General features: G+C 35.7%; 1 protein-coding gene across 1 annotated transcript in view; it reads right to left on the bottom strand.

Moving 5' to 3' along the window:
* BARD1 (BRCA1 associated RING domain 1) overlaps positions 1 to 14,316 on the bottom strand; it is a 70,400-nt gene that overhangs the window by 12,806 nt on the left and 43,278 nt on the right. The window contains exons 7-9 of the mRNA XM_031451823.2: positions 7,703 to 7,811; positions 1,683 to 1,815; positions 1,043 to 1,135 (exon numbers count right to left, since the gene is read on the bottom strand). Coding sequence (XP_031307683.2) covers positions 1,043 to 1,135; positions 1,683 to 1,815; positions 7,703 to 7,811 — 335 coding nt within the window. The remainder of the gene's footprint in view (positions 1 to 1,042; positions 1,136 to 1,682; positions 1,816 to 7,702; positions 7,812 to 14,316) is intronic.

Here is a 14,316-nt window from a genome sequence, read left to right as displayed (position 1 = left end):
ACCAAGAATCTGATACTGATACAATCCAGAGAACTGTTTCAGATTTCACCAGTTATACACGCACTCATTTGTGTACACGGGTGTAGATCTATGACATTCAATCACATATGCAGACTTGTGTAGCGTAACTACCACTGGGATCAAGATACTCAGCTGTATCATAACCCTGTGTACCCCCTTTACAGCCACTATTCTTTTATAAACAGTTAGCAAAAAAGGTCATTTTATTGTCCTATATTTTAGCCATCATATCAAAAATAGATATTTCAGTGAATAATTGTAGAAAATAAACCTGTATGAGCCTTCTTTTTATTTTAAATCTGAGGTGAAACCAAGGTTAAGAAAAACAAACAAGTGAGAGTTGGGAAGGTGAGAGGCAGCCCCAAAGCTGGTGGTGCTTGACTACAAACAAGAAGCGGGTAACGGGGATAACTTTTCATCAGAGGTTTATAAAACAGCCGAAGTAATTGCCCCAAACCAGGTAGTACAAGGAAGTCTAAATTTCCAAACAGCTTCCTAAAATACACTGTATTAGCTAAGAGAGTAAAAGAGTGTTATACAGGTAAGTTTTAGAACATAAAGGGAAAGCAATAAACTACTTTCATTTCACAGTTGTATATTTAAAACATGCATTTATTGACTGGGACATTGTGCTGCACACCAGAAACTGACACACTCTAACTGACGGCACTTCAATAAAAAATAAATAAATAAAATAAAATATGCATTTATTAAGTTTAATGTATCATGTAACAGTGACACAGATTGCTTAAGCTTACAAGTCTATTATATAATCCATATACTCGTTATTAAATTAGTTGGTATTGTAGAACAAAAGATTTTGAAACCACAACATACTTGTGCATATTTACTAAAAACATCTAAATGATTTCATTAATATGAGCTTTTTCAAAATGCAGTGACTAACCAGAGGTTAAAAAATTAGCATAAGTTCCCTAAATAATTATTGGTAGTAGTGCACTATAAAAATGAAATTCATCTACTTAACTCCTTTTGTAATTCTCCCGAATCTAATACTTACATTCAAATTTTAGGATCCAGCATCCACTGAGAATCCCAAGCATACACTTCAGGGTGCTTTGAACTGTATCACCAGGAACAATGACATGAGTTACTAGAATACAAAAAAAGCAGTAACAGAAACAGAGATATAAACCAAAAGATGTAACTGGTCTGCTTTTTATAACCAGTCAAGTCTACACTTTATAAACGTACACCTGACTCTTCTTCAAAAGCAACAATTCTTATACTTCTTTTATTTAGTTTCATTCTCTATTCTTGCCAGCAACATGAAAAAAATCCAATCATAAACCATGTACCTTAAAGCCACATTAGCCAACACAAACTTTTCTTTTATTTTTCAAATTATAACTTAGAAATTAAAGCATTACTGTAATTTATCTGTCACTAGCAAACTCATAAAATTGCTCCTCTGACATATTATTCTGTCCTAAAATAGCTGCAAAGCTTTAAGCTTGGTATTTCCTAACTAAATAAAAACTATAAGTAGTTTATAACCGTAAAAACACTTTAGAATTATTATTAGATTCAACACATAGGTCATATCCCACTGGTTAAAACACGCATTATCGAAGGGGGTTCTACAATGGAATTATGTCTTTAAAAATTTCTTCTACCAAAAATAAATAAATAATCCTCACCTGTACTATCAAACTCAGCACATTTTTTAGCCTTTAGAATTGCTGCAAGCTCGTTGAGCATTTTCTGTTGTTCTGAAGAAAGCCCACTGCCTATAAGTACAAGGGGTCCATCCCTACGCTGACCAGTGTTTACCTGTTAATGAAAGAAGAGATGCCACATTATTAAAAACATTTAAAGACTAGAGAAAGATATGAAACTGACTTTCACTTGATACAAGCTTGATTTCATTTCTTAGCTTACTTTATCTAGCAATTCCCAAAATTTTCCATTGAATCACCACTCAGAAACTTAATGCTCAATGCATTTGAACAATTGTTTTTCTATTTCTTTATCCATCTACCCTCCCTACCCCCTAAAAACACTCTACTTGGGATAGCTCTCTATACCCATGGTATCTTTGTTTCCTTGATTCTAAATTGGGTCTCTTTAGAATTTTACAACTTCATTCTGTCACCAGTAAGCCCTTTTTAAAAAATAAATAAATAAATAAATAAAAGAACCCAAAATATCCACTCAAAATGATCAATTCTCTACTCCCTTCCAACTAACTTATTCCAATAGTTAAACTCAACTTGGTCTGTTTAATTTAAACTGAGATTATGTAAAAAATTAAAGAACACTAAGGCTTATAGAACAGCACTGATTTCAAAGACAGAAAACAATTTTTTAACATACAGTTACCTCTAGAAACCAAGAAAATGAAAGCAGACAAGGGAATACCAAAGTTAGATCAGATCCACCAACAGTAACAAGTTAATGCAGCTTATGAAAAGGAAAGCGCTCTAACAAAGACTAACATTTTCACTTTAATAGAAAGACTTAGAACTTACAGGAGACAAAAAAGACAAGAATAAAAAGAAGGCACCAATGGATACCATTAAAGATTAGAAGTGAAAGATTCAAAGAAACAATGGGATAGTGTTTTCAATAGCAGCAAACAGAAATTTAATAAGTGGAACTGGAATGAGAGCCAAAAGCTACCTGATAAAAGAAAAGCAATGAGCCAGTAGATAAGGAAGAAAAGGTACATCAGCATTGCTGTATTACAAGATAAAAAGCCAAATACAATACTTTAATTTTCAAATACAACACATAGGGCCCACCTACACATATGAGCATACGTGTATTCTGGACATCTGGGCTCTCAAAAGCTCCAAAGAGAATGAGTGAAACACTGCAGGTATAATCACCAATATAATTCAGCAACTAGACTGGAGAAAACTGATATTTAAATATTCCCTTCATATATCTGAGTAGCGATAATTTAATTTATCCAGTCTGATGCCCTACAATATTACATGTAAATTGTGGCTAAATCCATAAACAGACTGATCTCAATAATTCATTCACTCAAAATACATTAAATAGGATTCTACTATGTATTCAGCAAGTATGTATTCAAGATATGTTTTCAAAAGGTAAAGTTTAAATGGCAATATTTAGCACTTAAAAGCTCAGCTTCCTGAATTACTTACTTCCCTAAGGTTCAAGCCGCATAGGTTTTATTGGACATGCTATGCACATCGTATTTCTGTCTACTTATCTTCCCTATTCACTAAATTATAAGATGAGGTAAACATGTCTAACCTAAACACTGTAAACACTCTAACATGAAAATAGCTCAGACTACTTCATCAATCATTCAATTACTATTCAATGATATTTAAAAAGGAGTATTTCAAATATTCTTGTCAGTTATATAAATAAGTGCCATAAAAATAGCTCTAAATGGAACACATTGCTTTTCGATTTATAGAACTCCACTTGGGCTAAATTAGTTCTCTGCACAAAACAAAGAATGAAAAGATACCAATTCTAAATATAAACATAGTGTATGATACTATTTCCACCAACTTCAGGAAAGCACCGAAGTGGGTCAAGTATTTTCCTATCTCGTTTTTAAATTTGAATAAAAAATAGAAACTGGCACTAATTTCTCATAGTTAAAAAAAAAAAAAGCTATTTAAAAAGGTAAATAAAATAAAGCAAACAGCTGCCAAAGCCATATGTCTGATTTGGGGTGGGAGTGGAGAGGCATCTGATTTGAATAAGCAGAGGTCTCAAAACCAGTAGGTTCAAAAGATGCTCAGAAAACATTCCACAGTTCAACACCCTGATTTTATAGAGATTAGATACTATGTACATTGGCATGAAACAAACTTTTTTTTTTGGCAGGGGAGGTAATTAGGATTATTTATTTACTTATTTGTTTGTTTGTTTATTTTCAGAGGGGGTACTGGGGATTGAACCCAGGCCCTCATGCATGCTAAGCATGTGCTCTACTGTTTGAGCTATATACCCTCCCCTCCCCAATAAACTCTTACTTAAGGAATATTTAGATATGAAACTTTTTCTTAGAAAAAGTAGTTATTCTGACTTTATCAAAATTAATAAGTTTGTCAAAAAACAGGGTTTAAAAACTACAGAAAGAATAAAAAGGACAAACATGCTGCTCGAAGGAATCATGAGCAGGAAAGTCACAAAATGAACATGGCAAGCAGCTTTTTAAGTCTTTAAGCTTAGAAACTGCTTAGAAATTTAACATAGTGCTTTCCAACAGCCAATAAACTTTACTTGAAACAAAACAAAATAAACAACAACAACAAAATCTTTCTAAATGGGAAGTAGAGGAATTCAGACTCCATCCACTTATCAGCCTTCCCTTCTTCATGATGCTTTCCCTGAAGCAGCTTGGAAATCACTAATTTGAAGAATTTCAGACTCAGCTCCCAAGCCCCCGTGCTGGTTTCGGGGCCAGCATGTATCAGAAAGGGCCCTCCAGTACTAATTATGCTGTCAACACACACTTAATAAGCACTCACTATTTGCCAGACCCTGTTCTCAGCGCCGGAGCTACTACAGTAAACAAGAGAGGCAAGTCCCTGCCCTCACACAGCTTATACTCTAGTTGGGAAAGAAAAAAAAATCAATAAAATAAAAATCCATTAGGTCAGGTGGTAAACAGTATGGTCAAACAAAGTGGGGTAAGCACTGGGACCCCTCTGATAGGACTGCACTGGAGGTGGAGCTGAAGGGAGGGGAGCACACCGTGTGGACATTTGTTCCTGGTGGAGAAAACAGCTGGTGCTAAGGACTGGAAATGTGAGCATGTCTGGGGGACTGAAGAAACAGCAGAGCAGCCTATGAGGCTGAAAGAGAGTGAGTGAAAAGGAGTTCGGTAGTGGTCAGAGAAGCAGGTCCCAGAGCTTTGACGGTAATGAGTGCACACAGAGAAACAACCCTTTCAACTTAAGGACTTGTTATCATTATCTTTTCCTTAGCCAAGTATCCACCAGTAAGATAGTAAATAATGATATTCACAGGCCACGTCCATGTGACGTGTTTAATAAAAGCACAGTAGTAACTGGTTGAATTAAGAGGATATTCACTTTCCTCTCCTCTGCAAGGCACTGCCACTCTCAGATTCCAATAATACCATAAAGATATCTTTATTTTTGATACATCTAAAATAATCCTTTCCAACTTTTACATTAAAAAAAATTGGCAAACAACTTAGTTATGTGACATCCTCCAAGGAAAGTTCAAGTCCAAATGAATAAATAAGTGCCAATTTACAACTAAGTACGGTGGGACTGAATGCATACTGACCTAAGATTTAAGAAATCTGAGTTCTAACTGATCCGTTGAAAAAAAAATTTTTTTAAACGGCTAGTTAACCCCAGGACAATCACACCATGTCTCAGTTTTCTCATTTGTAAAATGAGGAAATGAAACTGCTGCTTTTTAGGTTGTTTCTTCCAGTTCACCACCAAAAACTATAGTTTGGGACACATTTAGAAGGATTAAGTCTATGAAGAGTTTTCAAAATATAAGGGTAACTAGCCCTGACAGCACCTATGACCACCTCAAACTGTAAATACCTTAGGTTACCTTCTTATCATTAACAACAGCATTAATCACTATTCCACTGCCCTTTCTGGCAAGAAGTCTTCTTTGAACGGTCCTAGATCTCAACTCATCCTTTTTTCTCATTTTCCCCGACCTGAGCAGTTGCTTAGTTAGACAGTGAGTCCACCATCCCTCTCTCTCAAACCCCTCCGTCTTCTCTCCATCCACCCCACCCCAACCCAAACCTGCAGCTCCAGTCCATTTCACATCTGGATTCCACTACAATAGCCTCCTAACCAGTCCTCAGTCCTGGCCCACCCCAACCATGCCCTGCAGAGTCCCATTCCACTTAGAGATACTCTGCGGGGAGCCCACTAACTGGGGAGACAAAGTCTCAACTCCTCCACAAGGAACTCAAAGTCTTTCACAATCTGATCCCAACCCATCTCTTTACCTTCAATTCCTCTTCAAGCCATCTCCTGCTCCTGCTCCTCTCACACTCAACTCTATAGTTTCTCAAATTTCTAAGGTCCTTTATGCCTCCTTGTCTCTGAGCAGCTGTTCCTTAGATTTGGACCTCCAACCCCGCTTTGTATACCTGATTACAGTGGGCAATCAAAATCCATTCCTCACTCCCTCCACACTAATACAATCTTCATTTCATTCACATATCCAAGGGCTGACCCTATCTTCAACCATGATGTATGTCAAAACAAACTGTGTCACCAGTTCTGACTAATAAGACACAAGAAGTCCACTGGAAGGGTTCTGGGATAGGTTTTAGTCCTTCCAACATGGGACACTGCCAGATCTGGAACTGCGGCAATCATCCTGCAACCACTAGGAGGGAGATTAGTGAGGACAAAGCCACCATGCTGAGGATGGCAAAGCAGAACAACAGAAAGAAATTTTGGTCTTTGGTGCAGCCACATAACTGCTAAAGTAATCGAATTAAGAGCATCATATATGGGATTATCTTTATATATAAGATAATACACTGTCTTTAAGCATTTGAGTGAACGTTTCCTGTTACTTGCCACCAACAGCACTCTATTAGATACCGTACTGTCACCTTCTCTGTGAGACTCTTCTGAGCCCGTCAGAGGCCAGCTTCTCCCTTACGATTCTACTGTTCATTTTTATGACACAGTTTGCAATAATTTTTTTTGTATCCACATTCCCCACTGAACTATAGGTTCCTAAGGAACAAACACTTTCCACAACGCAGCAAATGGCACAACCATCTACTCTACTGCTAAAGTTGTATTAATTCTACCCTTTCTCCACAGTTCAAATATAATCTATTCAAAAATTCAGTTGGCATTAACTCAAAAATATATACTAATCCTCATTATTTCTCATAACATCCACTGCTATTACCTTAACCCAGGTCAACATGGTATCTCTCTCCTCTCACAAAGGAACAGTCCTAAGTGATCTCATTGCCCCTACTCCTGTCACCACTCCACGTCTCTTTACTAGAAAGCAGCCAGAGAGAACTTTCTGAAGTATAAATCAAATCATACCATCCCTTCCTTTAAATCTTTCCAGTGGTTTCTCGTTACTCTTAGACAATCGCTGATCACCAGCACTGATGTCCTGCTCTCTAACCTTCAGACACACCAGGCTCATCCACTGAGGGGCCTACATGCTTGCTGTCCCCTCTGCCTGGACACGTGTCCTCCAGGAATTCACCGGATGCCTCTGCATCATCACTCCAGTTCCAGATCAGTATCAATTTTTAAAGGCTCTCCTCAACGACTCAGCCACAATGGCGCCTTTCTGGAGCCCGCAGCCTCTACCCTATTATGCTCTATAAAATCTTATTAGGCACCCATTTTTTAAGTTTCTGAAATTGTTTTATTTATACTACTTTACATATTCACAGTCTGTTTTCTCTCACAAGAATGTAAGCTTCTTGAGAATAAGAATTCTAGCAGTCATATTTATTGCTGTATAAATGATGCCTAAAATATAGAGAGGGCAGGTCACTAAACACCTGTTCACTTATTCTGATTATGTCTTTGAATTCACAACAGCTAATGCAAAGGAAGCGCTCAGTAACTGGTGAACGAAAGCAATTTGTTAACTGGAAATTTTTCCATTACGTTCATTTTGTAACCAGTTTCAATAAAATACATAAATTTCCCAAAGCTAAATCCATACTCACCGCTGAGCAGTGGCTAACTGAAGACGACGCATTCTTCTCTGGCAGCAGCAACAGCGATTTCACCTCTTCACTGTCTGCGTAATCCACAGGCCGCAGACCAAATGTGTTCCTGGTAGAATAAGTGCAGGTGGGCTTCAGTAAATACAACGTGCGATCTGATTCTTAACTAAATGAATACACTAATGAAACTTTTTTTCAATTTCCTTAATAATATACAATTTTTACTAAAATAAATGACTCAAGAATTCACCCAAGGCATGAGGATCAAGTACCACAAGCTGCTGAATTCAACAGAAAGAAGATGTGAAATTTCAATTTGACACCAGGCTATTATGGGGAGTATTTTCAGCTGAATGTATTGTTACTTACACATGAATTTTTCCACAGCTCTGTATTCTTGTGTATTCATATTCACATTTTAAAACAGAGATTCATAATCATTAATCATATGGGGTGAGATGCTTGCAAATGCAAATAATCATTTAGTGTAGCGATTACACACTCTACAGTCTATACAAGCAAATACAGAAATTAGGTAAGTTCACAAGGTAGGCATTTAGATCCACTAGAAGGGAAACTATGCCACATGACCAATAATTTAATAAAGTAGTTAACAGGGCATTTTTAAAGTTAATTTTAATATGTATGTACACTACAATCTATAATAATCACAGCCATCACAGAACAAACTGGTGTGGTTCAGAGAACATGTTGATCCAGACTTCCCGGCATGTGCTAATACGTGAATCACCGAATATTACATTGGAAGAGACTTCAGAGACGTGGTATTGTTATTTCATAGACAAGAAAACAGAGAGAGAAAGTTTCCAATGGCTTGACAAAGATCACATTTGCCTCCCATTCATTCCAATAATATTCCAGAAGGCTCATCATTAGTCTTTAAATCATAAGTAAACTATTAAAACTATTGCACTTTTGTCTACTCTTCTACTTTCTTACATATGGTTTCAAGATGACTTTAATATATTATACCATGGCAGGAAGTTTTCTAAAATGAACATTTCTTTTAGAATCTTCCATGGTTTTTAAGATTATGGTATATTTGTACAATGGCCATTAAAGTTCACGTAAAAAATGCAACATGTTAAAAAGGATATAAAATGATAAACCTGGTACAATACCAGTTTTTAAGTTTGTATCAAGTATATAGAAAAAGATCTGGAAGTAAACAGTGGGAAACACAAGGAGGAGAGGAAGGAGGAAGGTGTCAACTCCAGCACTGCATGGGGGCACACAGATGAGGGATATGAGCATCTACTAGGTTTAGAGACAAGGTCATTAAAGATTTTGGAGAAAGCTGTGTTGATGGCATCGTAGGAGAAGAAAGCTAATGGATTAAGAAATGAAATGAACCACAGAAAATGTTTCTCCAATGACTGCTATTCACAACTACCAGGTTCACTCTTTCTCCCTGGGAAAGTCTAGGTAAACACTGATAAGTTTATATTCTCAGATTGCCCTTTATGCCCAGGTCCTATAACAGGTAACCTTCTGGCAATAGTTTTCCTTGAAGCAAAGTATAACACAATCAACTGTATTTCAACTTTCTGATTTACAACAAAGTGACACAAGTCATCGTACTGGAAGTTGGGTCTTCCCAAATTCCCATACATCTAAAGCAGACAAGCTCAGATTATTTCAAAAGGTAGCTGATCTCATTTACTACACTTGCTACTTCTCAATTTCATTCTCTATCATGCCCATGTACCACATACATAATTCCCTCACATACATATGCTACATGAGTATGACAATCAAAAAAGAATCAATATTCTAGATCTTAAACCATCAAGTGAAAAAATGAATAAATAACAACAAAGCCACACTATATACCATCCAAAAAATCAGTCAATGCACCTATGAGAACTTTTTAACAAAGACAAACATAGATTTCTCCAAGAAAATAAAATTTAAGAGCCCAATCAAGTGCACTATTAATGCACAGTAACTATAGCATAGTTATTTTAGAAAAATACAAATAAAAGTTGACTGTGGCAACATTAAAAAATGTTAAGTGACTCCTAGAAGAGAATAAAGACAAAACACTTTGAAATAAATTGTAGCAATGTTTTCTTAGGTCAGTTGCCCAAGGCAATAAAAAATAAAAGCAAAAATAAACAAATGAGACCTAATCAAACTTACAACCTTTTGCACAGCAAAGCAAACCATACACAAAATGAAAAGACAACCTACTGGAACTGGGAGAAAATATCTGCACATGATGCTATCGACAAGGGACTAATTTCCAAAATATACAAACAGCTCATACAACTCACTAACAAAAAAGCAAAAACCAAACAACTCAATCAAAAAATAGTTAGGAGACCTAAACAAACATTTCTCCAAAAAAGACATAGAGATGGCCAAGAGGCACATGAAAAGATGCTCAACATCACTAGTTAGCAGAAAATATGTGAATCAAAACTACAATGAGGTATCACCTCACACCAGTCAGAATGACCATCAGTAAAAAAAAAATCTACAAGTAATAAACACTGAGAGGGTATGGCGAAAAGGGAACCTTCCTACACTGCTAGTGGGAATGTAAATTGGTGCAGCCACTATGGAAAACAGTATGAAGGTTCCTTAAAAATCTAAAAATAGAGTTACCACATGATCCAGCAATCCCACTCCTGGGCATATATCCAGAGAAAACTCTAATTTGAAAAGATACATGCACCACAATGTTCACAGCAGCACCATTTACAATAGCCAAGACATGGAAGCAACCTAAATGTCCACCAACAGATAAATGGATAAAGAAGACGTGGTGTGTATATACAAGAGAATGTTACTCAACCATAAAAAAGAATGAAATAATGCCATTTGCAGCAACATGGATAGACCTAGAGATTATCATACTAAGTGAAGTAAGTCAGAGAGAGAAAGACAAACACCATATGATATCCTGAGTCCATGCTGTTACAGCAAATCTAAAACAGCAACAACAAAAAAACCCATTTCTTTCTTATGTAGTGATGGAGAATAACTGATTTGTCACTGTCTTTAGTGAATAGTCACATCAATAGTCCTTGTGACTTTTATTCCATGTATTACCTGTCAAAGAAAGCTTTTTATAATTCAGTGAATTCCAAATGATTACACATAGATAATATACTTTATCAATACTAAATGATAAAAATTAGTAATTGAAACATTTTATATACTCACTAACTCACTAACCAAGAAGGTTATCTTTTTGATTCTGAATTTTTTGGAGGTTCCTTCACAACACAGTATATTGGCAAATTTTACCATTTTTTTTTCTGTAATATATTCTTGCTCTATTCCTTCAGCTGTGATTTTAAATAATAATTTTGAAAGTATAAAATTTTTGAAGATAGGCCTAAAGATTTTAAATTTACCTTAAAAACTTGACAAAGACCTAAGTGCCCATAAGTTATTGCTTTTTACTATCAAAAAGCTACTAAGAAATACTGAAGGATCACTGTTACTGATACAAGTTAATAGATTCACACAAAAATGTATATATGTATTAATACACATATACATAGTATACATACATCACAATTAGTAATGATCATTTATTTATTTAACATACACAGAATGAGTATATATGTATATAGTCAGCCCTTCATATACACAGATTCCACAACCACAGGTTCAACCAACAGCAGATCAAAAACATTTAAAAAAAATTTTTTTTTCAGGAAGTTCCAAAAAAGTAACACTTGAATTTGTCATATGCTGACAATGATTTACATAGCATTGCATTGGGTATTATAGGTAATTTAGGGACGACTTAAAGTATATAGGAGGATATGTGCACCTTATATGCAAACACTATTCCATTTTATATAAGGGAGTTGAGCATCTATAGGTTTTGATATTTGTGGAGGGCCCTGGAACCAATCCTCTGTGGATACAAAGGGACAACTATGTACACACAGGGTAAAGTTACAAACATCACGTGATAATCAGTTTGGCAAACAGTCATTCACTCAAATACTTCTAAGGGTTCTCTTAGTCACTGAAGAACCAGTGAGATAAAAGGTCCACACAGAGCTCAGTGGGGCAAAAACAGAGGAAAGAAAACAGGAAGAACTTAAAAGCCTGGTAAAGCTTCTCAGACAAGAAAGGAGAAAGAATAAAAGGGGGACAGAATTAGACTAAGAGTCTCCCAGCAGAGAGAAAAGCTTGTGCAAAGGCCCTGAAGTGAGCTAGTGAGGCAGACGAGAAACACCAAAGAAAAGAAAATGAGAAGAGCAAGAAAGACAAGAGGGAGAAAGAGAGAATGCACAGGGGAATGGGCTGTTTTGGAAATATAAGCTGTGGCCAGAAATGGAGGAACAAAAGGGTGGTGTTGAAGAGGTGGACTTCCTCCTTAAGGCACAAGAAACCCTCAACAGCTCCCTAGGGCTGTGAGCAGGAGGGATGGCATCAAGACAGCAGGGGAGCTAAGAGCTGGGGTTACAGAATCAGACTGCCTGAATTTAGATTCCAGCTCTGCCACTCAATAATTGAAGGACTTTAGAGATACTTAATCTCCTGTGTCTCTGTTTCCTTGTCTGTAAAATGAGAATAATACAACCCACTTCATAGGGTTTTCACAGGACTGTCTAAGGACCAAATAAACTAATATATCAAAAGCACTTAAAACAGTGCCTGGCAGATAGTAAGAGCTCAATAGTTGCTTGCTATTAATATCATTAGATTTGCATTTTGGGGAAATAGATACAAAATGAAGATGAGGGAACATAAGTTACATCTGGAATATTGACCTCTTCTCTTCATTTTCCCCAATTTTATGATACACCTTATGTATGCTTTGTAGTAACAATTTGGATGTATACTAAAGGAAAGTAGAATGTTCTTAGCAGCATTAAAATTGGAGTATTTCATGACATTACACGGTACAACATAAAGATAAAAAATATATATGATACGATGTAAAGATAAAAAGTATATAAACTAGATGACTTTGAAAATTCTCTTCCTCACTAAGATTCTTTTTGATCACTAAGGCTAGTAAAAAGAAAGGATTAAAGTATGTTTAACACTTCAGCTTTTTTTCAAGTATTCACCATTTTAGCTCTACCCCAAAAGCAGAGATCAGAATACAATATAACCCTTCATTGTCCTTCTCTCAAGAATGATAGGATAGACACCTGCTTACAACTGTGCCTGAGATGAGTTTCACCACTAGGAAGAAGGGAGAAGGAGAAATGGGCAAATTTAAACCTGTACATACAGATCATTTGATCCCAAACACACACGTAAAAAAGCATTTTTATTAATGCTAAATGCACGACAGGATACCAAGATGGTCCATGATGAAAAACTTTTGGAACAAATGTGAAATTGCAAACACATAGATTTTAACTTTTCAAGTCATTTGGCTTGTGGTGAAGGAGAGAAATTCAAAAGAGCAACATGTTTTTTTTTTTAAGCTGTAAAATATAAACTACCTCTGTTATAGGAGATTAATTTTTTAAAAATTAACTAGGCAGTGGAACAATTAATAGGTCCAATGGTCCATATACTATTTTCTAATTAAGAATTCTACATCCTTGCAAAGAAAACTCCGTTAACAGCAGACCAAGTCTCAAATCCTAAACTCCGTATTTGTTTAAAAAAAAAAAAAGATGTATGATATGCTCCAGATACTTAAAATGGTTCTGATGTGCCTGGAAGGGCTTTTGTTTCAAGTTCACATTGGGATGCACCAGAGGCAGTGGGGAAGGATAGCCAATGAGATTCTGAAAAGTTATCAGTATAAATATTATTAGGCAACAAAGAATTACAGAAGATATGAACCTTATTCTCACATCTGTTATTAAAATAGAACTAATTTTCCCTCTTGGGTAATGGACTCTTATTTTAGCCCTTAACAGGTAAATTTCTCATGCAAAACACATAAATAAATTCAGAAGTAAGTGAATTAACAATGTATTCAAATGCAAGATGAATTTTTAAAATGCCAAAGTTTGCATAGCAAAAGCTCAAAGCACATAAGAAAGTATTCTAAGTACAACGTGACTTTAAGAAAACAGTAAAGTATTAGAATATTTAAATTAAGTCAAAACAAAAGATAAAGTCTGAAGTAGATATATAGCCTCAGATACAACGGCAAAATAAGTAATCTTTATTTTTATACTCCATGGGGAGGATTTAGGGATAAATTTAATGGGATAAGAATTAGTCCATCTTCTCTTTAGTAACTGTGTTCTATTGTTAATATGTTAGTATTTCAGAGTGATAACTACTAGTAACAAAATTAAGAGAGATCTCCAAATACACAATGTGAAAGTTACCAAAATAACTACTGTTATACCAGGTTGTGTACAGGGGTTGGGGGCGGGAGCGAGAATTATTTCTGTGACATTCCACTCGTGTCCCAGAGACAGAGAAGGTGGAAAGCATCCTGATTACTTTTTAAAAGGTGTATGATCTTAATATCAAAATCTGAGAGAAAAAAGAAATATAAAACAACAGATCATTCTAACTTACAACTATAGATGCAAAAGCCTTACATTAAAACCCTAGCAAACTAATGCGAAGTATTTGTTTAAAGAATAAGACACTTCACCAACATGGTGTAACATTTAAAAATGTGTGAATGACATAAACAG

This window comes from Camelus dromedarius, chromosome 4 (assembly GCF_036321535.1).
Source record: "Camelus dromedarius isolate mCamDro1 chromosome 4, mCamDro1.pat, whole genome shotgun sequence".
In the NCBI taxonomy this organism is placed as follows: domain Eukaryota; kingdom Metazoa; phylum Chordata; class Mammalia; order Artiodactyla; family Camelidae; genus Camelus; species Camelus dromedarius.
This window is presented reverse-complemented; position numbering and strand designations above follow the sequence as displayed.